The sequence below is a fragment of the Anoplopoma fimbria genome, chromosome 5, assembly GCF_027596085.1.
Source record: "Anoplopoma fimbria isolate UVic2021 breed Golden Eagle Sablefish chromosome 5, Afim_UVic_2022, whole genome shotgun sequence".
Lineage (NCBI taxonomy): Eukaryota > Metazoa > Chordata > Actinopteri > Perciformes > Anoplopomatidae > Anoplopoma > Anoplopoma fimbria.
Genome location: NC_072453.1, coordinates 9236134 through 9259008, shown reverse-complemented (window position 1 = coordinate 9259008; position 22875 = coordinate 9236134). Strand labels below are relative to the sequence as shown.

The 22875-nt window shown below is 42.5% G+C and overlaps 2 protein-coding genes across 2 annotated transcripts; both read right to left on the bottom strand.

Annotated features, from left to right (window-relative positions):
• Positions 1-1689: 1689 nt before the first annotated feature.
• On the bottom strand, positions 1690-18250 carry fbrs (fibrosin). Its single transcript, XM_054598923.1, is given in 20 exon segments — positions 1690-3624; positions 3627-3733; positions 4245-4461; positions 6879-6962; positions 7222-7302; positions 7592-7745; positions 7858-7929; positions 8313-8351; positions 8566-8600; positions 8603-8633; positions 9284-9382; positions 9606-9650; positions 9787-10031; positions 10430-10665; positions 10758-11106; positions 11263-11311; positions 11599-11628; positions 11774-11800; positions 12211-12387; positions 16891-18250. Coding segments are annotated over 20 exon segments (3837 nt in total). The 5' UTR covers positions 17170-18250; the 3' UTR covers positions 1690-2143.
• A 1325-nt stretch (positions 18251-19575) lies between these two features.
• On the bottom strand, positions 19576-22212 carry mrm1 (mitochondrial rRNA methyltransferase 1 homolog (S. cerevisiae)). The gene has a single exon (XM_054599155.1). It carries the CDS (start codon positions 22010-22012, stop codon positions 20813-20815), a length of 1200 nt encoding a protein of 399 aa, XP_054455130.1. The 5' UTR covers positions 22013-22212; the 3' UTR covers positions 19576-20812.
• Positions 22213-22875: the final 663 nt, after the last annotated feature.

Below are 22875 nucleotides of genomic sequence, written 5' to 3'. Positions count from 1 at the left end.
AAATGGTGGGTGGTTTGATGTATTAAAAAACATTAAATTCTATTAACTCTTTGTTAGTTAATGTAGTAAAAAGTACAATATTTCCCTCTGAAATGTAATGAAGTAGAAGAGAGGATTAGACTCAAGTGAAGTACAAGCTTTTCAAATGTGTACTTGTGTGTAGTATTTGAGTAAATGTACTTTCTTTTTCGGGGGGGGGGGATATATTAATGAAAATTAAGACTTTCTTACTTTAGAGAAAGCCTAGTGAAAATAAGTTGAGTACTTTCCTGCTCATTCCCTTTTAAATGCAGGATTATTTATATGAAAGATGCTTCAGAATTTCCTTTTTGATTTGTTTATATAACAGAATTCAAGTATCATTTAATTTAAGATTTTTTTTTTAATTTTTTTGCCTTTTTTTCATATAAAAAACCCACACTAATACTTATATTTAAATATTTGCTGGTTTTCTTGGTCTTTTCTGATGGTAAACTGTATCTTTAGGAAATGGACTGCTGATCAGACAAAGTACTTTTTTTAAATAAATTAATAAATTAAAGTATTTCTCACTGCTTTCTGAATTTATACATCAATCTATTATACAAGAAAAATAAAATAGATAAATCAAAAAATAAAACAGTAGTTAAATATTAAAAAGACTCAGAACAAAAGACCCACACAACAGAGTAAACAACAATTCATTTAATAATTAATCTTTGTGGTCTCTAGGGGAGGGGTTTGAAAGGTATAAAATGGTCATATTAAAATAATCGACCCAGTCTTTTCCCTCTCAGGATACCCACTGTCTAGCTGTCTTCTGACACAAGTCCTTATATGTTTTTTTTCCTCCGTTCTTCAGCAGATGTCCCATTTATCCATGTATATAACTTACTTTTATTGATGAAACAACTCGACAGTTCAATGTACAAGGCTCCCATAGTCCCAAATGGATATAACACACAACCAATGACACACACACAGGCAAACCTCCCTCTCGGCGTAATAAAGTCGCAGACGAGATCCTTGAAGAGGCTTCGACGGAGACGGCTTAATGTTCACAAGCGCTTAAAAACTGCTTTCTGTGACGCAAGCCCTCCAGCATGATTTGAAACAGACTACTACCTGGGGAGAGAGAGTACTGGTTGATACCCGAAACAAATACAAATAACATAACAGTGAATATATTTATTATTATAGAAGATAATTAATGTTAAGAATAATAATTACAAAGGCAATTTCTCTAGACTACTATAATCTGGTCCTGCTCATATAGTCAAGAGGAGAGTGGGAAACAGTTACAGGAAGCTCTAAAAATACTGTGTTCACTCACACAGTGTAGCACAGTTCATTTCGCCCCATTCGTCCTTTTGGAAATGAAAAATAAAACAAGCCAAACAAAAATAAAAAAAAACAAAGAAGGTTGAATCTCATAATCGGTGAAGCTGAGGGGAGGTTGGATTTTTGGGTGAAGCAGGAAACTGAGGTGCAACGATTTTCGTTTAAATGATCTCATCAGTAATCTGTCTTTTCCACAATGACAAAAAAAGAAAGACGCAGAGAACAGAACGCATCACTTTGACCATTATATTTCTGAAGACCCTCGTCCACAATACCTTTTAATCAGGGTTGATTCATGTAGAGGAAGGCTTTATGATAATATCCCGTGAGTTAACCGAGCTGAGGACAAAAACCTTTGACGTGTTTTTTTTTTTTTTTTTTTTTCACAGTGCACGTCCCTCTGGAAGTCATTTCCAATCCAGGATCTTAATTCACCTGAAGAATTAAAGAAAAGCTTCCCTCTTCTTTTCCTACAGCTTTTCAAAATGGGCCTACTGTGGTAACCAACAGCCAGTATAACATAAAAATACACCAAGGATGCACAGAAACCGTGTACCTTTAAATTGCACTGATAGAACCATTGCGCATATTCTAAGTCACACTGATGAGTCTTGCGTTTCCCTCCCTTCTGTCACCTCCAGCCAGTCATGGTTACCCTTGTTTGGGATGGCGGTTGGGGGGGTTTGGGGGGTGCTGGAGCTGGTTTGGTTGTGTAACTGGGAGAGCAGGGTTTAGTAGTCTGCAAGAGGCAAAGGGGGGGCAGGTTGAGAGCAGCACAGTGATCCTGACATTTCCCTTAATCTCCTCCAGTGTTGTCCCTGTACTATCTGGACTCCCCGTCTTTGTGGGCACCATACATAGCCAGATCGCCCGGCCCGCCGAGTCTACGTGGCGGCGTGGACGACCGGCTGGTGATGGACGGAATGAGCGGAGGCGGCGCCCCCATCGCCAGGGCTCCCACCAAGCCCGAGGGGGTCTTTGTCAGGATGCCGTTGGGCACGTGGTGCGCGTTCAGGTGGCCCAGACGGGCGAAGAGGCCAGCGTGGTGCTGGGCAGCGGGGGAGGCGCCGTGGGGGAGCGAGTGGGAGAGAAGGCCAGGGTGGAGCTGCTCCAGGTGAGCGGCGGTAGCAGCATGAGAGGGGCCAGAGAGGTGAGAGCCGGGGTGGATTTGCGCATGCGGATGCATCCCGAAGTAGCGAGCGCGCTCAAAGTCTTCCCTCAGGATCTGGGCGCGCTGCTCCTCGTCCATGAGACCGCCACCCGGGTGTCCGAGGTGATGAGGGCGGTCAAAGTGGTGGGCCATCAGGCCGAACTCCTGGCGGACAGCAGAGTTGGAGGCAGAGGTAGAAGTCGGAGGGTGGTGAGGGTTGGCCGCAGCGACAGCGGACGCTAAAGCCGCGGCCCTCTCCGCCTCCAGAAGGCGCTGGTGCTGGAGCAGTCGGGCCAGGTGTGGATCGGTCCGCAGGGCTAAGTGGGGATCTGCCCGTAGTGCCATCGCCTCCCTACGATGATGATGATGCTGCTGCTGAGCCGCCAGCTCCCTCCAGGGGTCCCAGGTGAAGCTGTGCGGACCCTGTGATGGTCCTTGCCCCGGACCGTGGTGGAACCGCTCTCCTCCTGGACCCATCATCAAACCCGCAGCACCCGTGCTCCCCAGATACGCCTCTATAGCCCTGGAGCGGTCCAGCAGGGCGAGGTGTTGGTGGGAAGGAGGGTTAGGATTTTGAGGCATGTGGGGAACACCGGGAGTGGGAGTCAGTGACATAGAGGAGGAAGGGGTGCCGGAGCGATGGTGGTGAGGATGGCTGTTGGGTCGGTCAAAGCTGTGGTTGGGTGCCGGCGGAGGGAGGGTGATGGGGATGTGCTCCGGCTCCTCTTTACGCTCCTCCTTGACTTTAACCGGCGGGAGGAGCAGCGGCGGTTTGGAGACGGGCGTCGTGGTCCGGTCAGACTTCTTGGCCTGAGACAAAGAAGTGACGGAGGCGGACGCCGCGGAGGAAGAAGGGAGGTTACCGTCTCTTTGGGAGTGCGAGGGTTCGTTGTGGAGGCCGTGTGCCGTCGGGGCCATCGAGCGGGGGTAGAGCTCCATCGGAGACGGGGCCGAGCGGTTGGTGGGCGGGGGGGTGGTGAGCACGGAGGACGAGGACGACCGCGGCCTGTCCCTGTCTGCTACTAAAGACGAAGGAGGTCCACGTGAAGACGACGTTTGCTGCGGCCTCTTGTCGCCGTCTCTGTCTCGCTCGCGGTCTCTGTCTCTGCTTAGGCTGCGCGTCAGGTCCTCAATCGGCCCGGCGCCGCCCCGTGGGTGCTGCTGTGGCCGTTGATGTGGGAGACCGGGGTGCTACTGCGGGGCTTGAAGGAAGGCGCAACTGGAGACATTCTCACAGGTTGTCGGCCGTACAGCATATTGTCTCTGCAAGACATAAAGTTAGACAATGAAATGTATTCAAACAAATCCTTTTCATTTCAACTACAGTTTATTAAAGCAGGGTATGCTTTAGGGCGGGGCTACTGTGATTAACAAATCGCTGCCGCTACCAGCGTGGTATACGGTGTCTCTACGTGACTACGTCCACTTCTTATATACAGTCTATGGTACTAATGCCCAACAGGTTTCATTACATTTATTCACAATCATGAATAGTGAGAGACGACTTTCGCAGCAGCAGGTGGCACAAAGCGAGCCGTTCTTCACTTCTGTTAGTGGACCTAAATGGACAAATTTGATCCATTGCCCTTCTTGAGGTCTCTCCTCTTCTTGGATACCAGAAATACCACTGGAATAAGCAGAGCCAAGGTCTGTGTGTCGGACACTGCTTGGGGATAATGTCGGTACTTATTGCCAACTACTACCACCGCATGTCAAGAACAAAATCCAAGCTCTTCCTTTTAAGTTTAAGGCCAGTATTGAAATCATGTCATACCTGTCCTTTTCATCCTTGATGTGGGGGATGTCTCTCCTGTCCATGTCCTTCGCTCGGTCCCTCTCGTCCCGCTTGTCCGGCCCTTTAGCCCAGCTGGGGCCGGGAGCGAACCCAGACGGGCCGCCGTGAAGACGGTTCCACGGGTCGTGATGGTTCGGGGTGGACAGGCCTCCGACCACGCCAGCTGGTGAGTCTTTAGGACCAAACACAGATCCTGCTGAAGAATAAAGACACATATTGGGTTAGAAAAAGAAACGCATAAAAACCCACGTAGAAGTAATCATTTTAAATACATTTTTTACAAAAGTGCTATTGCAGTTTGTGGAAGCTAAATCCAGATCAGGTTTAGTTGTTTGCAGCTTTTATTATCCTGGTGAGCATCATTATTATTTCAAAGTCTAACTCAAAACTTGCTTGTATTGCCTAAACAACTTCTGTTGATCAAAACAAGTTGGTCCTTTCTAAATAATAAAGTGAAATATATTTTGGAATGCAATCAATAATGTATAAAATAAGGAACTATGTACTTTGGTCAAAAGTTAAGTCAAGTTTAGAGCTGAGTAGTTAAGTCCTGTCTTATTAACTTACTAGTGTGTCAGGTAACTCTATAGTTCAAAAAACAATTTTGTTAATTGTATATCTCATATATTTAGGTGGGATTCTTGTTTAGGCGTTTGTGTTTGAAGACGTTATACACCCGATACATTTAAGACACATTTTCAGAGAAAAACATGCAGAAGGAAGCCAGCAAAAGAAGTCATAGTGCATTGATTTCTATGTTCTATGATTTATTTATTCTTATTTTCATTCTTGTTATTATTACTTTGTTAAGGTTGTTAGGTGGGACAGTTGTTTGTAACTTGAATTTTAAAGAACTTGCAAAAAAGAATATTTATGGAACAAGATTATATAAAAAAAAAAAGATACCCAGGCCTAGATCAAAGCTGCACCTGTGGTAGTAAAGACAGGAAATCTGTGGTAAGACTCACAACATGCATTTATCACTGTAGACTTATCAGAACCAGATCTCAGCTCCTTCACAAAATATCCACTGTAGTGGTTGTACAGTTTATAAAAAGACTTCTGTGAAGACTGAAAGGTCAACGGTTATTTTTGAGGAAAAAAAGACCTTCATAGTTTTGTTCAAGCTACTCATATTTTACAATAAAGCCATACACTACTGCACCGCCACAAGAAACATTCAAAACACATTCTCTTTTTCTTGCTCACTGTGAATCAGTTTCTTTGGAAGCAGCCACCTCCTCTCAGTTTCTGGTTTTAATTCTGCAGTTAGCGTTACAACCAAAACCACATTAGCAGATTATCTTCTAAATGTAAATATAAAGTAGAAGGAGCTACAATATGGATTAATCCATTCCCTTTACCAGTACTTAAAAATAATCTGTTCAATCCACATCAACTTTCCTTATTTGACCTATTTACACATTTACTTCATGGTATTATCGTACGAGCGTATTTTGCAAATTAGTTTATTAATTGTAAGAGTTCTACAACAAAGATGTCAGATTTGTTGTGGAGGACACGTCAAAATAAACAAAAAAATGCATTAACTAGCAAAGTTTGACACCACTGAGCAATAAAGCCATGGTGTTTAAATGCTTTGCTTTTAGTGCTCCGGCTCGGTTTTTAAACAGACTTGATTGGTGATGTTGAGCAGCAGAGGTGCGACTCGACAAGCCGCAACAAGCTCATCATCCTCCTTCATTAGCAGAGTGTACGGAGAGCTCCTCCAATCACAGTAAATGTGACAATTTATGTGTTTTACGACATTTGCCCACTCAGACGGTTTGTGTGACCGACTAAACTAAAAACAGTAAAATATTGCACTGCGTTGTTGAGGGGACTAATTGTTTTACGCCCACACACACAAACTTTTAATGAATTCCACATATCACAGTGAGAAGTTGTAATTGCAAACCTTAAGTACACTCTGACACGAGATAAACTCAAGCATGTAGATCCACTGGTTGCTGTAATTGTTCCTTGTGCGACTGTTCTGTAAGTTCAGCTGAGGCAAATATGAGGCTTCAGCAGCCAAATAGAGAAAGTGTCTTCTGAGGTTCAGTCTTTGTTGTACATAGTTCCCTCTGTGTGTTTCCACAGCCAGCATTTCATCGGTGAGTCGTGGGGAAGAGATACTTCCTGGTGGTTGCATTTGGCTGGTAGAAAACAGCAGCAATAAAAAATAAAACACAGCTGAAGCCTCATATTTGCTTGACTGTTGATTTTGTACCCCTTTTTCTTAAGTGGTGTCCCGTCACGGAGGGATCACTTAATGGCCGGTATTGAGAGGAGGAATGATCGCCACAAATAACACCGTCTAAAGCTCAGTTAATACTCGCCGTAGTGAAGAGAGCGCGAGTCGCACACGCGAAAAATTACGATATAAAATATAAAGATATTATAATAGAGTATAAAAATATGCTCCCCATATTCTCTCAGTACTCTCTCCCCTGTACGTAATCCCCTAGCTTGCGCACAAAGTCTGCAGACTTATTTGAATTATATAATATAAGAAATTATTTGGGACGGACTTAATCGAAACCTACCCTTTAAGCCTGTGTTTCAAGAGTAGAGAAACATAAAAGAATTAAAAATAAAACTAATACTGACCCAGTGTTGGGCTGCCAAGTCCTCCAAAGGCACCAGAACCAAGCGCTCCCAGAGGGGTGAAGGGTGGGGATCGGCCATACGGATCTAATAATAAAAGCGAAGGTAAAACGTCAGACTTAATACAACCGTTAACTTCTACACGGGGGGGCTCTAAGCTGTGCCGAAACTTCTGAACTGTCTCCAGTCAGATGGGAGAACAAGGACGCAACGGTTTTAGGAAACTCGGTTTCTTTTCATCTCTGGAAGGTCGATGTGAAATGTGGAGCAGGTGAATCGAAGTGACAGAGAAGTTGGTTGTTGTGTACAAGTGGCGCACAGATGTGCCTTTTGAAGCTGCTCTTACCCAAGTGTGCAGTCGGTGGGAGGAAAGAGGAGTGGGGCGTTGATGGAGAGATGAAAGGAGCGGAGGACGGATTGACTGCCCCTGAGAGAAAGAAGGAAAAAATGTCAGCGTTCATCAAAATCAAGTGCATCGAGCTGTTCGCACACACTTCATGCTGCGACTCGACACAGTGATGCTGTCGAGCCTCAGGGATGTGAGGACATCATTAAGCAGTGACAGGTGGTTAGAGAAGGAAATGCTTTCAGAAATAAGTCAAATTCACACGTGCAAGCGTGAAATATTAAGAAAAAAAACATCCTGACACATTACGCAACTTCAAAATCTCACTCTGTCAGCTGCTCTGAAAAGACAACAATGTTTAGACGTGCACCTGCAGCTGAGAACAGACTGGGAGGTCTGGTCAGATCATGAGTGGGAGGCATGGCTCCTCCCATGGGCCCCAGTGGGCCCAGACCTCCCGCTCCAGGAAGACGGGCCAGCAGGTCACTACGGAAGTCCAACTTGTGAGGATCCGCACGCATCAGCTGAAAGAGGCGAGCGTTTAGAGGGGTCAAAACACATCCCATTTTCATGATTTTGTTCTCTAAACACTAAAACAGAAATGTTCAAAACCTGTTTTTGATAAGAAACACGTACCTTCACTTTTTTCTGATGGCTCAGAATCATCCAGGCCACATACACATGCATAGCACACCACTTTCCTGGTTTCTGCACGGCACAAAGATCACAAGAAGTTAACAATGTCATAACATATGAATCTTTCATGTACAGCTTTAAAGCCTTTGCACACAGAGCCAGATGTCGTTCCTGTTTAGCCGCTACACAAGGTTGGCGTTTTCCAGCTGGAGATAAGGTTTAGGGAGATTTTTAAAAAAAGAAGTCTTGAAAAATGCATAAGCGAGGATACAAGAAAATCACGGGGGCTTCTGAATTATCCAACTGGGTGTGCAAGGGCAGAGAACAGACCAGTAGTAGTCAAGAGTATAAGTGAGATTAGTGCAAAGAGCGAGTGAAGCAGTGAGGAAGTAAAAAAAGGCTGAAGCTATTGAGGAGCCAAGGGACTCCAAAAAAAAACATCTGTTTTTGCTTACATTACTGATTTTCAACGATGTCCGAAATGGATCAGTTAGCTACAAGAAAACACAAGTGTAGAAAACACTTTTAATTCACATGTCTCACTCTCTATCAGAAATAGTTTTTGCACTCTCCTCTGCACTGACTATGCCCGTGTTGCAGCACATTCTAGCCTAAACTTGGTTTGTCAGCATCTTTACAGATCTACGCAAATGAAAACAAAGACATCTGAAGAACGTCAGGTTGTAGGTGAACATATGTAGTCCTTACTCTGGGGTCTTTGGGCTGCAGGTGGTGAGGAACAACCCGAGTCGTGAGGTTAAATCAGGACCGGCTCCCTGAGGAACAAGAGGCTGTCACACACACAGAACCACACAACACATGAGCCATAACCCTATCATCTACACCTGATGTCTACGACTGATTAACACCTGATCTCTTCTTTTTCGCTGTTGTTTTTGTTGTCAATGTTTTTCATGTTTGTGTCATAACAATGTCAGCATGAAATTAAAGGGCTTTAGCAAATACTTGCTAAATTTCCGCTGACAAAACAAACACTGGGACGATGTATTTTCTATTTTACGCGTTCTGTGTGAGCACTCGGGTTGTGGCTTGACAATCGGACTGTAGAGTGTGAGCACATAAATCATGAGCTTTGGCTTTACATCGCAGATAATTTACTCCTACAATACGAGTCAGAATAGAACAACATTTCTTAAATGGTAAAGTGTATGCTCAGCTAAACTGAAGCTTATAGGACCAAGTGCCGCCTCGACCATAACAGATTCTTGAATCCCTTTTTCAGAAGTAAGTAATGAGAAGAGTTTACAAAGGTGGAGTCCTAATGAAGCATTATGGGAGCTCTCCTGCGAGAGGGTCAATGCTTAATTACCCTCCAGTTAGAAATCCTAACTGTCACAACACACATTGTGCTGAGACAATAATCACACCAGGTAATGTGACATGACGTGCAGAGTTTTTTTCTCACCTTTGGCTGAAATGCTCCTTGTAAGGAACTGAAAGGCCCATTGGGAGGAATCACAGGCTGGATACTCGGCACCGAGGGCGGAGGGTACTGTGGGAAGAACTACGATGACACACACACACACAGATTAGTGACCACTTAAAAGCTGAATAAATTAATTACATAAATGTTTTTTTTCCTGCACTTTTAAATCTACTTATATTCAAATGTTTAAGGTCCTAAAACAGCTGAAATGTATTCTCAGCCTTGTTGTTTTTTGATTTATTGTCCTTATCTGTAAATTATCACCACCAACATAATCAGTAAGATTATACAAAGTACTCACAGGGTGTCGGTACAGCCCGTCCATTTTGCCTGGATACTTATCAAACTAAAAGAGACAAAAACAGTGCGTGGGTTAAAACATCTCCTAAAAAAACAAAAACCTGAACATGTTCCACATTCCAGCCTCACTGGAATTTCAAGTACGACACAGATGTTCAGCATAACAACGGAGAGCATCTCACCAGAGGCGGTGCGGTCGCCGTGGGGTGCAGGAAGGGCGTGAAGTGTTGGTGCGTGTGCGTGTGTTGGTGCTGGTGGTTGTGCTGATGGAACTGGAAGGCCATGGGCGGGATGCTCGGCTGGTTCTGGGACGTCCGGCCTGATGAACCGGGTCCAGAGTTCGATGCCGATGGACCACCGGGCGTGGAGCGGCCTGCGGCTGCTGCGTTGTTTTCGGCCCCCGGGACGCTGCGTCGGCCCTCGCGCTCTTGTGAATTCAAGAAGTGGGAGTTTAAGTTCTGACGCAGTAATTCTTGGTCTACAGCAGAGGCGAAATAAAGGGAGAGGAAATAAATAAAGTTAATTATTTTAAATAAAACCTCAAAATCATACCAATTCTTACATTTTAGTATATATATTAAAAAAAAGGCCATATGTGATTTTTAAGGTGCTACCTATCAAGTCTCCAAATACAATAGAGTTCAAGGAATGCTATACTTGCAGAGCTGACGTTATCAGACCTCTGCTCATCAATATACAACTTCCTCAACAACCGCCAGAGGAAGTCTGGGTTTTGGTTTATTTTAGTTTCATGTAAGTCATTGTGTTCCTGTGAACAGCTGAAACAGTAAAAGCAGAGAAAAGCAGCATTCCAGTCGACTGTACCTGCTGCAGTTGAGTGGCCGGGACCTTGTAGCAGAGGCGGAGGGGGAGGAAGTCCAGGTGAGGATGCATACAAGGTCCCAGCGCTGGCTCTTGACGGGGGCCGGAGGGGCCCCGAGGATCCCGAGCTCCTGAAGTAGGGCAGCGACACACTGGTGGAGGGAGTCGGGGGCCGCATGGAGGACGAGGAAGACGCAACAGATGACGCAGATGAGGGAGGTTTGACTGGAGTGTTGCTCCTGAGAAGGAAAAATTTTTATAATTGACAAATCACAATTCAAAGAGCTGAGCCAGGACAGATGCATAGTATAAAAAAAACTATTTTACACACCTGTTGATGTTGTAGATGGAGTGAGATCTTCCTGGCAACGGGGGGAAGGGTTTGGGTTTGGAGAGCGGCGGGCTGCCGTTGTGGCGGCTGCCGTTGCCGTTGAACGGGCTGGAACGCGGGACGGCGCCCGAGGTCGTGACCGGGGAAGGCAGGCGAGAGAAGGGCCCAGAAGAGGTAGAAGAGGAAACGGGCTCCGTGAAATGCTGCTCCAGGTTTTTCTCCTGACTTCGCTCCAAGCCGGATACCCTCGGGGTCACCATCAACCGCGAGACGCCGCCGCAACGGGCCGGGAGAGGCGGACAGATTTTGCCAATGGTCGTGCCCATGTTTGAGGGAGCGGGCTCCACGACTGAAAGAGAGAACGTCAGTCAGCATTATGCCTCTCTTGCACATCACAGCATAGAGTATGGGTGGGAAAATACTGCACATTTAGAATGGGACATTACAAACCCAAAATAAAACCCCAAGAAATTATATTTAATATTAATTGGTGAATTTCTCGTACCTTTCCTCGTACTGACTGTGAAGACTGGGTCCATGTCGTTGTCGGTGGCCTAGACGGGGACACAAAACATAATTTAATTTCTACTCAAAAAAACATTTCACTCAGCTATTTCTAATAGAGATTGCATCCCGACTGACTGTCAGTTATATGACCTGACTAATTAATAAAATAGCTTATCAAATGTCAGAGGAAATTGAGTTTATCTTGTTGTGTTCCTATTCAAAGACACTGTTATTTTGTAACCATTTAAAAAGCAATGTCACATGTTACACATTCATTACACAATTAGAGAATAAAGCCTGGAAGTAACAATGATAAGAGGTAAGCAGAACACACCTTATCTCCTGTATCACTCTCAGTGTCACACTGAAAGAAGACAAACACAGATTTGCATCTATTAGAATATTTCAGACAATGTAGTTTTAGAGGAGTTTCAAGAAATGCTGCAGTGTTGCAGGACATTTATACATCAGAACATCATCGTCACTATAATATTGGAAAATAAACTTACAATGTAGCCAGTCTCCAAAGGGTGTCCCTAGGAAAAATAATATATATATATATTATTTAAAATAAGTTTTAAATAAGACTAAATCACTTAACACAACTAATCATTAACAGTGATAACTATTTTAAAAAGGTGTATATATATATATATATATATATATATATATATATACATATATACATACATACATACATACATTTATATAATACTACATTTCCTGGTTGTTAGGAATCTCCCGGCACTGTTTCATTTCTAAAACACCCTTAAGTGATAGGTGGTGTAAACCAGTTCTACTGGCTCATTCATTCATTAGCAGCATATTCAATGCAAACATTTCTATTTGATTAACAATTAGCTCGACATCTAACATGACAAGATGAACGTTGGATCCGAACAAGAAAAACATTTGAGCCCCGTAGAGTGAAAAGTTGTCGGTTCACCTCGATTTTTCTCCTCTTATTTTTACTCTTGTTCCAACAGCTGCTGGAGTAGCTGTGCGGAGCTCCGTCCTCCGGCTCCGACAGCGGACCTCCACCGTTCTCCTCCGGACCTCTCTTCCCCTTGTTCCTCCGTCCAGGCATATCAGTGCGCTGACTGGGCTTCAGAGAGCAGTCCATCTGATAAGAGAGAGAATACAAATAAAAACAATCAGTGTTTACATGTCGAGCAATAAGCATGAACGTGTATGTGCCTGAGGGCAAAGACCACAGGCTGCATGCCGATTAATGTTCTGATTAAGAGCCCATTCCTGCATTGATTCTACTCTGAGTGACGGCAAAAATAGAAACACCAGAATGATGTAATGAAACAAACCAGCCTGCATGAGACTTCAGCGGTTTGTGTGTAGATTCAATTATACGGTGTGCTTTGAGACTGTACTTTGTAGGTGTGTTGCATTGACCGCAATTATAAAAAATTAACTAGCAGCCTAAAAAAATTTAAAAAATACTGTAGAGTTTAATCAATACCTCTGACACATAAAAAACACAAAAGGGCAGAGGTATTAGAGTACACTGTGGTGTATAGAGGTTTCGGTCCTGTGATCATTTATCAGCTCCACTTTTCTACCTCAGGGGGTCAGAAGATAAATCTGATGAGACAAACCAAAAAGAATCTCTGCTACACGAAATATGTTTTCTTTCTTTCTTTTTGCTGTTTATCTGGTGAAATACTGGAAACATATAACCTCTTCAGGCCCCCTAAATCATTCAAATTACATAACTAAAAACGAGGTAAAACCAGTCTGTGATGAGGTCATGAGTAGGCGATGCTTCTTATTAAAAGGATCAGCGTCAAAAGTTTGGAAATCATTGACTGATGTGAAAAGAATGTTTGAGTACCAAGTGTTTCTTTTTCGAATGTTGTGGAGAAACATGGAGAGTTAACCATTGTGGAAAGAGGATTATTTGTATTAGGGGTGAAATGTATATGTGATTTAGATATAAATGGATAAATGTCCATCACATAAAACAAGTGAAATCAAATGAAACAATGTCTGGAAACTACAAGAGGACGTCGCAGCATATATTATACAACTACTCTGTAGAGTTTAAAACTACGTAAAACTGACAAATATTGTCACGGTTCTATTTGATTGGATCCTTAGAAGGTATTAAGTTTGTGTTGTTAAATACGGTAAATAAAATAGATAGCTAAATCAGGAATAAAGCATTAATAAACTGAAGTGCAGGTAGCTCAACATGAAGGTCACCACAGCTTGTCTGGTTTAAAATGAATTATCTTCTACAGAATAACTGCAGGCAGTTACTGCTGTTAATAAATTCAGGCAGGATGTTTGAAATTCAGAAAGGAAATGGCCACATTCCATTTTTGTTGGTATGTTTACTTTTTGTTATTAGCAGTGTTAGATAGTAACCAGCCGACAATCGTGGTACTCACTGGTTGATTTGACTGTAAAATCAAGTTACCCAGGAGAATACTGGAACCGTCTGTGCGTGTAAAAATGCAGTCTTAAGACATAATAGTTTGGTTTCCTGTCCTGACGCGGAGGTAAAATGCCAGATGATCCACCCATAAAACAGATTAAGGGATTATTTCCTCTTCATCCGTTTGCCAATTGTGCCACATGCATACTTTGTGTGACGTATTAAAGCTCTACATTCAGAGCGGCAACCAATAAAATGCTGATTTTAAAGAACCCTGGTCCAAGAACTTAGAAACAACCAAATCTCTGCTTTTGTGTTGAATAATATATAATTAATATATAAATTTACTCATATAATTCTACTCTCTTAAATGATGTACTACCCTGAGCCTTCCGCTTAGCACTTATTGCATTCGTATTAGTTTGTTGCACTTATTGCATTCGTATTAGTTTGTTGCACTTTTTGTATTTGTATTAGTTTGTTTCTGCACTGTACTTTTGCTCTGGTTTATGCTCCTAGATGCTTGTTTAAGAAAGGAGATGCACTTATGACTTCTGGTGACTAGTAGTTCTCTTGAATACCTATGTTGAATACACTTCCTGTAAGTCGCTTTGGATAAAAGCATCTGCTAAATGACTGTAATGTAATGTAATAATTCTACTCATTTAAATGACGTTTATGGGATTAGCGATTTCTTTCTTTGTCTGAAAAGCCATTTGGCAGCCCATCAACACCTCACTGAATTAGGACATGAATAATTGAGGCCTCTCCAGAACCCATCAGAGGGATGGATGCCTTTTGGGGTTTTGGGGGGCTGAGTGGATTGCTCTCTGCTGGAGTTGAGGGGTTCATTCTGAAGGCTTTTCACACCTTTAGCTGGAGGACAGGAGGGCATGATGTGATGTGATGGATGGGAATAAAAGAAAAGCAGTCAATCAATTATAGAAATCAATTAGGGGAGATGCATCTTGTTGTATTTGGGAAACGTTTGTTGCACTTATTGTTTTCGTATTAGTTTGTTTCACTTATTGTATTCGTATTAGTTTGTTGCACTTATTGTTTTCGTATTAGTTTGTTTCTGTACTTTTGCTCTGGTTTATGCTCTTAAATGCTTGTTTAAGAAAGGAGATGCACTTATGACTTATGGTGACTAGTAGTTCTCTATCTTGAATACACTTATTGTGTCATGTAATGTAACGAATAAAAGAAAAGCAATCTGAGTGGATTGAAGAAATAGTGTCAAGAGTTGAGGGGTTCAATCTTAATCCTTTCACACCTTTAGCTGGAGGACAGAAGGGCACGATGTGATGTGATGTGAATAACAGAAAAGCAATCTTAATTATAGAAATCAATTAGTCAGATGCATCTTGTTGTATTTGGGAAATGTTTGTTTCACTTATTGTATTCGTATTAGTTTGTTTCACTTATTGTGTTCGTATTAGTTTGTTTCTGTACTTTTGCTCTGGTTTATGCTCTTAGATTCATGTTTAAGAAAGGAGATGCACTTATGACTTCTGGTGACTAGTAGTTCTCTTGAATACCTATGTTGAATACACTTATTGTGTCATGTAATGTAATGAATAAAAGAAAAGCAGTCAATCAATCTGAGTGGATTGAATAAATAGTGTCAAGAGTCGAGGGGTTCAATCTGAAGCCTTTTCACACCTTTGGCTGGAGGACAGAAGGGCATGATGTGATGTGATGGGAATAAAAGAAAAGCAATCTTAATTATAGAAATCAATTAGTTAGATGCATGTTGTTGTATTTGGGAAATGTCTGTTGCTCTTATTGTAGTCGTATTAGTTTGTTGCTCTCATTGTATTCGTATTGGTTTGTTTCTCTACTTTTGCTCTGGTTTATGCTCTTAGATGCTTGTTTAAGAAAGGAGATGCACTTATGACTTCTGGTGACTAGTAGTTCTCCATGTTGAATACACTTATTGTGTCATGTAATGTAACGAATAAAAGCAAAAACAGTCAATCAATTAGAGGAGATGCATCTTGTTGTCAATCAATCTGAGTGGATTTAATAAATAGTGTCAAGAGTTGAGGGGTTCAATCTGAAGCCTTTCACACCTTTAGCTGGAGGACAGAAGGGCGTGATGTGATGGGAATAAAAGAAAAGCAATCTTAATTATAGAAATCAATTAGTTAGATGCATCTTGTTGTATTTGGGAAATGTTTGTTGCTCTTATTGTAGTCGTATTAGTTTGTTTCACTTATTGTATTCGTATTAGTTTGTTTCACTTATTGTATTCGTATTAGTTTGTTTCACTTATTGTATTCGTATTGGTTTGTTTCACTTATTGTATTCGTATTGGTTTGTTTCACTTATTGTGTTCGTATTAGTTTGTTTCTGTACTTTTGCTCTGGTTTATGCTCTTAAATGCTTGTTTAAGAAAGGAGATGCACTTATGACTTCTGGTGACTAGTAGTTCTCTTGAATACCTATGTGTAATGTAACGAATAAAAGATCAATTAGAGGAGATGCATCTTGTTGTCAATCAATCTGAGTGGATTTAATAAATAGTGTCAAGAGTTGAGGGGTTCAATCTGAAGCCTTTCACACCTTTAGCTGGAGGACAGAAGGGCGTGATGTGATGGGAATAAAAGAAAAGCAATCTTAATTATAGAAATCAATTAGTTAGATGCATCTTGTTGTATTTGGGAAATGTCTGTTGCTCTTATTGTAGTCGTATTAGTTTGTTGCTCTCATTGTATTCGTATTGGTTTGTTTCTCTACTTTTGCTCTGGTTTATGCTCTTAAATGCTTGTTTAAGAAAGGAGATGCACTTATGACTTCTGGTGACTAGTAGTTCTCTTGAATACCTATGTTGAATACACTTATTGTGTCATGTAATGTAACGAATAAAAGAAAAAACAGTCAATCAATTAGAGGAGATGCATCTTGTTGTCAATCAATCTGAGTGGATTTAATAAATAGTGTCAAGAGTTGAGGGGTTCAATCTTAATCTTTTCACACCTTTAGCTGGAGGAAAGAAGGGCATGATGTGATGGATGTGAATAAAAGAAAAGCAATCTTAATTATAGAAATCAATCAGTCAGATGCATCTTGTTGTGTGTGTGTGTGTATATATATATATATATATATATATATATATATATATACACAGCTTTGACTTCACAGCTTTGATATATATATATATATATATACACATATATATATGAAGTAAAAGCTGCCCTGTGCCTGACAGCTGGGTGTAAACATATCTACCTCCAGAGCCTCCAGGCTGACAAAGCTCGCAATAGCGAACCCGTCGATGATGTCTTCCTCGCAGGACACCGACTCCCTCTTCCTCCTCCGCGGCGGCCTGTGTCTCCCGTAGCCGGGTCGGACGCTGCTGGTCCCGCGGGCCTCCCGGTCGGAGCCCGAGGACAGGGACGTGGCCCGCTGCTCGGCCAGGTCCACCCGCCTCCTCCGCCGCTCCCTGTCGCGCTGGGATCGGGACCGCCTGCTCTGCCGGAACCCGCTGCTCCTGCTCGGGCCTTCCATGTCTCTCCTGCTTTGTGCGGCCTTTTACTCGAGTCCCCGGCCGGGCGGAAGGCACCGAACCTCGGATGAAAACACCAGCACGCACCCCCCACCCCCCCACACCCAGTTAAAATGGCGTTAATGGGAACCAGTGGCTCTTATTCACGCTTTGACAACCGACCAGCGGCACCAGTGCCTGTTAGTGTCATTGCAAAGCATCAGAACCGTATCTTCACATGTGTTTTTTTTTTTGTTTTTATTCACAACATCCACGAGTCCCCGAAGGAATGCTAACATTAGCTTAGCCGTTAGCTTGTTTGGTTAGCACGCACACGGCTAAAGCTGTGGATACGTGTGACGGTATATTCAAGCCGGAAACCGGAGAATAAAGCGATATTCTTCAAAAAAAAGCGTCACGGCGGGGTGGTTTTGTCGTGAAGCTGGCTAATAACCAGCAGCCAGGAGAGGAAGTGTTCCCCCTGCCGAGGTGTTGATGGCCGACATCGAAAGAAAGACGTAGCGTTAGCCGCTCCAGCTAGCTAGCTAGCGTTTGCCGTGGCTAGCTAGCGTTAGCCGCTCCAGCTGTTAGCCACAAGCTTTTTTTTTATTTATTATTTTTTTTTTAATAATAATAATAATAATAATAGAGAAGCAGGACGTTTTTCTTCAACCATAAAATAATAATATCTTCTTTTGTTCCACTTCCAATCATGTGTAAATTAAAAAAAGAAAAGAGAAAAAGAAAAGAAAATCAAGGCCCAAATATCAAAGCCTCGGTGTCGATTTCCATAAACGAGGGTGTCGGCCGAGCCCCCGCCGGGCTGGGCAGCTCCGTCATGCAGCCTAACCCCTGGTAGTCCAACGTCCAGGATTCCGCTGGGAGCCGCTCCCGGTCAAAGGTGTCGTTGTTCTCGGTGGATCCGGACAGAGAAGGAGAGCACGGCCCCGCTGCTGCACCCTCCACAAGTTTCCACTGAATTGGAAATTTATGGTGGAAATCAGGGAGACACAACCCTTGTCAGCCCGAGCAGTGCATTGTGTGCGCCGCTCTTCTTCCCCCGGTCATCAGGCTGCTTCCTCGGCGGCTCTGCCTGCGCGTACTGCCGCCATGTGGAGAAGCACCGCGGAGCCGCTGTGGTTGTTGTTTTATTAAGGTGGTTTTATTATTGTGTCACACTTTTATATCACCTGGAGGCAATTCTTTTTTATATGAATAAAATTTTAAAAATTATGTAATGCTAAAAATTTAAATTATTTAAAAAAACTATGAACTAATAAAAACTATTTATTATTTTTTGGGGAAAATTCCATGTGCATGATAAAAAATTGTCAGTAAGCAAGCCAACTTTCCTGTACTTTTTCAATTAATTCAAACAATGTAGCATACTCTTATCTAATCTTTAAAAAAAAGACCTTTAAATTATTAAACTATTATAATATGATGCATGTAATACAAAAATGTAAATGTTATTTATTTATTTATTTGTTGATTTGTTTTCTACTGATTCCGTTTGTACCTTTGTATATGAACATGTGCGGAGCTATTGTTATTATTATTTTCATTAAGGTGTTTTTTTGTTGTGTCAGAGGAGGAAACCACACTTTAATATCACCTGGAGGCAATTCTTTTTTATATGAATAAAATTTTAAAAATGATGTAATGCTAAAAAAAAATATTCTGTTACATTTTTTAAATTAGTTGCAAATCTTTTTTTTGGTTGGTATTTATTGTTATATTGTTGTTTTCTTTAAAGACATTTTAAACTTTATGAGGTCTTCATGTCATGTGGAGCGTCCACTGTATCTGTATTAAATTACATTACATTACATTACAGTCATTTAGCAGACGCTTTTATCCAAAGCAACTTACAATCAGTAGTATATTACATATCATTCACCCATTCACACACTGATGACAGGCTACCATGCAAGGTGCGACCATCAGACTCTAACTAACATTCATGCAATATCCAGTCCACACCGATGGCAAGCCTTCGGGAGCAACTTGGGGTTAAGTGTCTTAAGACACATCGACTGCCGAAGCCGGGTATCGAACCACCCTCTGATTGGAGAACTACCTTGCTCTCCACTACGCCACAGCCTCCCGGGAAATAAAATAAAATAAATCAAATTCCGGTGGCTCCAATGTTAATTACTGACATAGTATGCTAAGGTGAAGAACTTGTTTTTTAAATGCATTTACAATAATATTTTAAACAATAGACAATCCACCTGTGCCCAGCTTCGGAAATAAATAGTTCTCCCAGTTTGGAGCAGAAGATCTTGAAGAGTCCTGAACACAACACTTTTATGATGAACTGGAGTGCGAGCCATAGTTTGTGTGAGGAGACTCAAACACAGAACAACAAGAGAGAAACAAAAAGAAAACACAGAAGATGTACAGAAGTCAATATGATCCAGTGCTATTTTATTAAAAATAAAACTTCAGTTCACAACCCAGAGTAGGTGGAGTTTGTTTCTGTACAGCATATAAAAAAGTACAGTATCAGACATATTTAATATTATATTTCACGTGAGCAACAGAGCAGCATTTTAATGAACGAGTCAGTTGTTAAGTATTCCACATTGCTCTTGCTGTAAACAAATCCCGGTAGAAGAAACTGGCCCCCATTTCTCACAGACTGTGCAGCCTCTATTCCTTTTCCTCGGCTGCTTTCCTAACATCTTTATCCCGCCCTCAGGAGATGTGAGTGGAGTAGACAAGGAAGAGACTTGAGGGGAGAGGAGTCAAGAGCAACAGCGATTAAATATGAGGTGTGGCACAGCTGCACCATCTGTCCGTTTTCAAGCCTCTTTTATTCAACTTCCGCGAAGGATAGACCGGTGTATCCTCGCTCATAGAGACCTCAGACAAGCCTCCTATCTCCTCGTGATGCATTTTAGGAATTGGGACATCCAACAAAATGGAGGCATGAGATCGTTTCCGGGTCACACGGAGGTTTTCTCCGTCTAACAATACTTTCAGACTTCCCCACTCTACTGAAGACTTAAATCTTTAAAATCTGGTCACAAATGCATAGTTACATTTTTAATAAAAAGGCTCAGTAGCTTCCTAAAACAGCTGGGCACTGTAGTTTTTAGCAAACATCACAGAACAGGAAGAAATAGTGCATTTGTTGGGGACTATTTTCAGCGGCGGATGAATCCACATTTGATACTTTATGTAAGTATTTGAAGCAGCAGGACGGTGTTTATGGGATTCAGTCAGAATAAACTACAGTGAAGCTCATTGATGTGTTTTAATGGAGCTCTATGGCTGATACATACATTATACTTGTTATTAGATACATTCATTGTTGGAATTTTTATAACAAAAAGAAAAAATTACATCCGATTTCATAAATATCAACATGAGATTCTCAGTGTCCCTGCATCTGAGTAGAGGCAGATATTTCATTTTACTACAAGGAACTTTCATTTTGTGTTGGTAGTGTTTCTGATCACCAGAGTCCCTTTAGAAAACTGGTTTCATCAGAATCCGACCCGGTGGCTCCGATGACGAGCTTTAAGAACAACTATATAGAAACAGACGATCTTCTCTCTGATGGTCTCGTTTCCTGATGGAGGTCGCATAGAGGATCAGGACTAAACTGAGTCTGATTCACAACCATTTCAAATGTTCCTCACAGTAACTTTAAAGAGGTCATCGTCTGTTCGACCTCCTGGAGGACAGCAGAGAGTGCAGCAGAATCCCTGAAGCCACAGAGACGTTGAGAGACTCCACACCGGGGCACAGCTCTCTGCCGGCTGGGACGGTGAGAAGGGTTTGGCACAAAGAGAGCAGCTGCTGGGACAACCCCTCCCCCTCTCCCCCCATCAACAGCACCGTGGGTTTAGTCATCCGGAAGTCTGAACACAGGGTGACAGGAACCGTGGACTCCTCTGCGTCAGCCCCGACCGTGCCGACCACCTCCCAGCCCCGCGCCACCTTGGACTCCAGCATGCCCCCGAGGTTTTCGTATCCGTACACCCCCATCACCTCCATGACGCCCGAGCTGGCCTTGCTGACCACCGGGGACAACGGGCAGCTGTGGCGAAGACTGCTGGCGACCCTGTCCACACCCAGGAAGTAAGCCGAGCGCAGGATGGCGCCGAGGTTCATCGGGTCCTGAACTCTCTCCAGGACGAGCCAGATAGGGGGGTCTCCTCTGTTCTGTGTGTGGGAGTCTCGGTCTTCGGTGAGATATCCCAGAGGGCTCGCCTGCAGACACACCCCTTGATGCACTCGCCCAGAGGACATCTTGTCCAGATCTTTCTTGCTGACCCGCTGGACTTGAACGCCTCGCCGATGGGCCTCCTCGCACACCTTTAACACAGACGCCCTGTCAGAGGCCTCGCCGTCTTTCACGAACAGTTTTCTCGCCTTCCTTCTACCCTGAGTGAGAGCCAACACACAGGGGGCGATGCCAAAGACCACCTCATAGTGCTCTTCTCTGGGGTGCAGCGTTGACCTCTGACCCGCCATCTTCTCCCTCTCTGCAGGGAAGTCATCCAGACTGAGTCTCCTGAGCTCAGAGGACACTCTGCTGTCACCCTCCCTCCTCTGATTTGGCCTCTGCAACTCTGGGATCTCCTTCTTCCACGTTTTCCTCTGATCTGACCTCTCCTGCTTCTTCCATCCGTCTGACACAACAGGCTTGTGTTGGACACTGGAGGTATCTAAAGCCCTGCGTCGTCTCTTCACCACAGGTTCGATTCCCCTGTCCTCTGGACGCAGCAGAGACGCAGAGACATGGTGAGAGGCAAACTGAGAGCCCACTCTTGAGACTGATGCATGGTTGTACAATCTTCTGGTCCAAAGAAGGAGCAACCTGTGCTGATGTGCGATGCTGAATACCCACATGGTGAAATAGTGGTGATTATGTCCAGAGAAACGTGGTTCAGCCTGAGGAGTCCATTAATCCATAAATGATGTGTCCGCAGTTTGATGCATGAGACGTTTCTTTTCTTCAACCTTCAGCACCGACCACCTGCTCCCACAGCTGACATGTTTGTGGTATATGCAGGATAAACGCACGTGGATAAAGTGGGCGAGATTATGACTGGATGTCGAGCCCGTTCACCTACAAAATAAAAGCTGTTTTATTTTTCATACATTTATTTAAAAAAACTTTTAAAAACACATTGTTATTCTCTTAAGCAACAAACCACATCTTGCACAAAATGATTCCCTGCAGTAAAAATTGAAATGTCAAGTGATAGCCATTGCACCACCCCCATGCACCCCCATGTGTAAATTTAAGTTTAAATTCCTCCTGTTGCAGGATATATAGTTTTTTCTTTTTCTTTTGGAGCATAAATGGACTGGAACTGCATTTTTTTGTATAATGACAATAAATGAACCTTGAAGCTACAGATGTACAACAGATGCAAGAATGCTAAAAACTTACTAAACATTAAAACGTGTTTGTATTTTGAAAATATTTTCTTTTCTTTTTCTTTTTCTTTTTCTTTTTCTTTTTCTTTTTCTTTTTCTTTTCTTTCATTTATTTTTTATTTTAGTTTCTTTTCTTTTATTTTATTTTATTATTATAGTATATGCGTCAATCTCAGAAAAATACTGAGAACAAACATTTGTCCTCAATGGATATACATCTAAAAAAAGAATGCTGCTTACACATTAAGACATACACACAATATTATATTAATATAAAATGAAGACATTTCACTTGTCATGGAGTATTTTTACACTGTGGCATTCCTACT

Coding starts and splice junctions, on each gene's coding strand:
- mrm1 (XM_054599155.1), bottom strand. CDS start 22,012: ATGTGGGTATTCAGCATCGCACATCAGCACAGGTTGCTCCTTCTTTGG.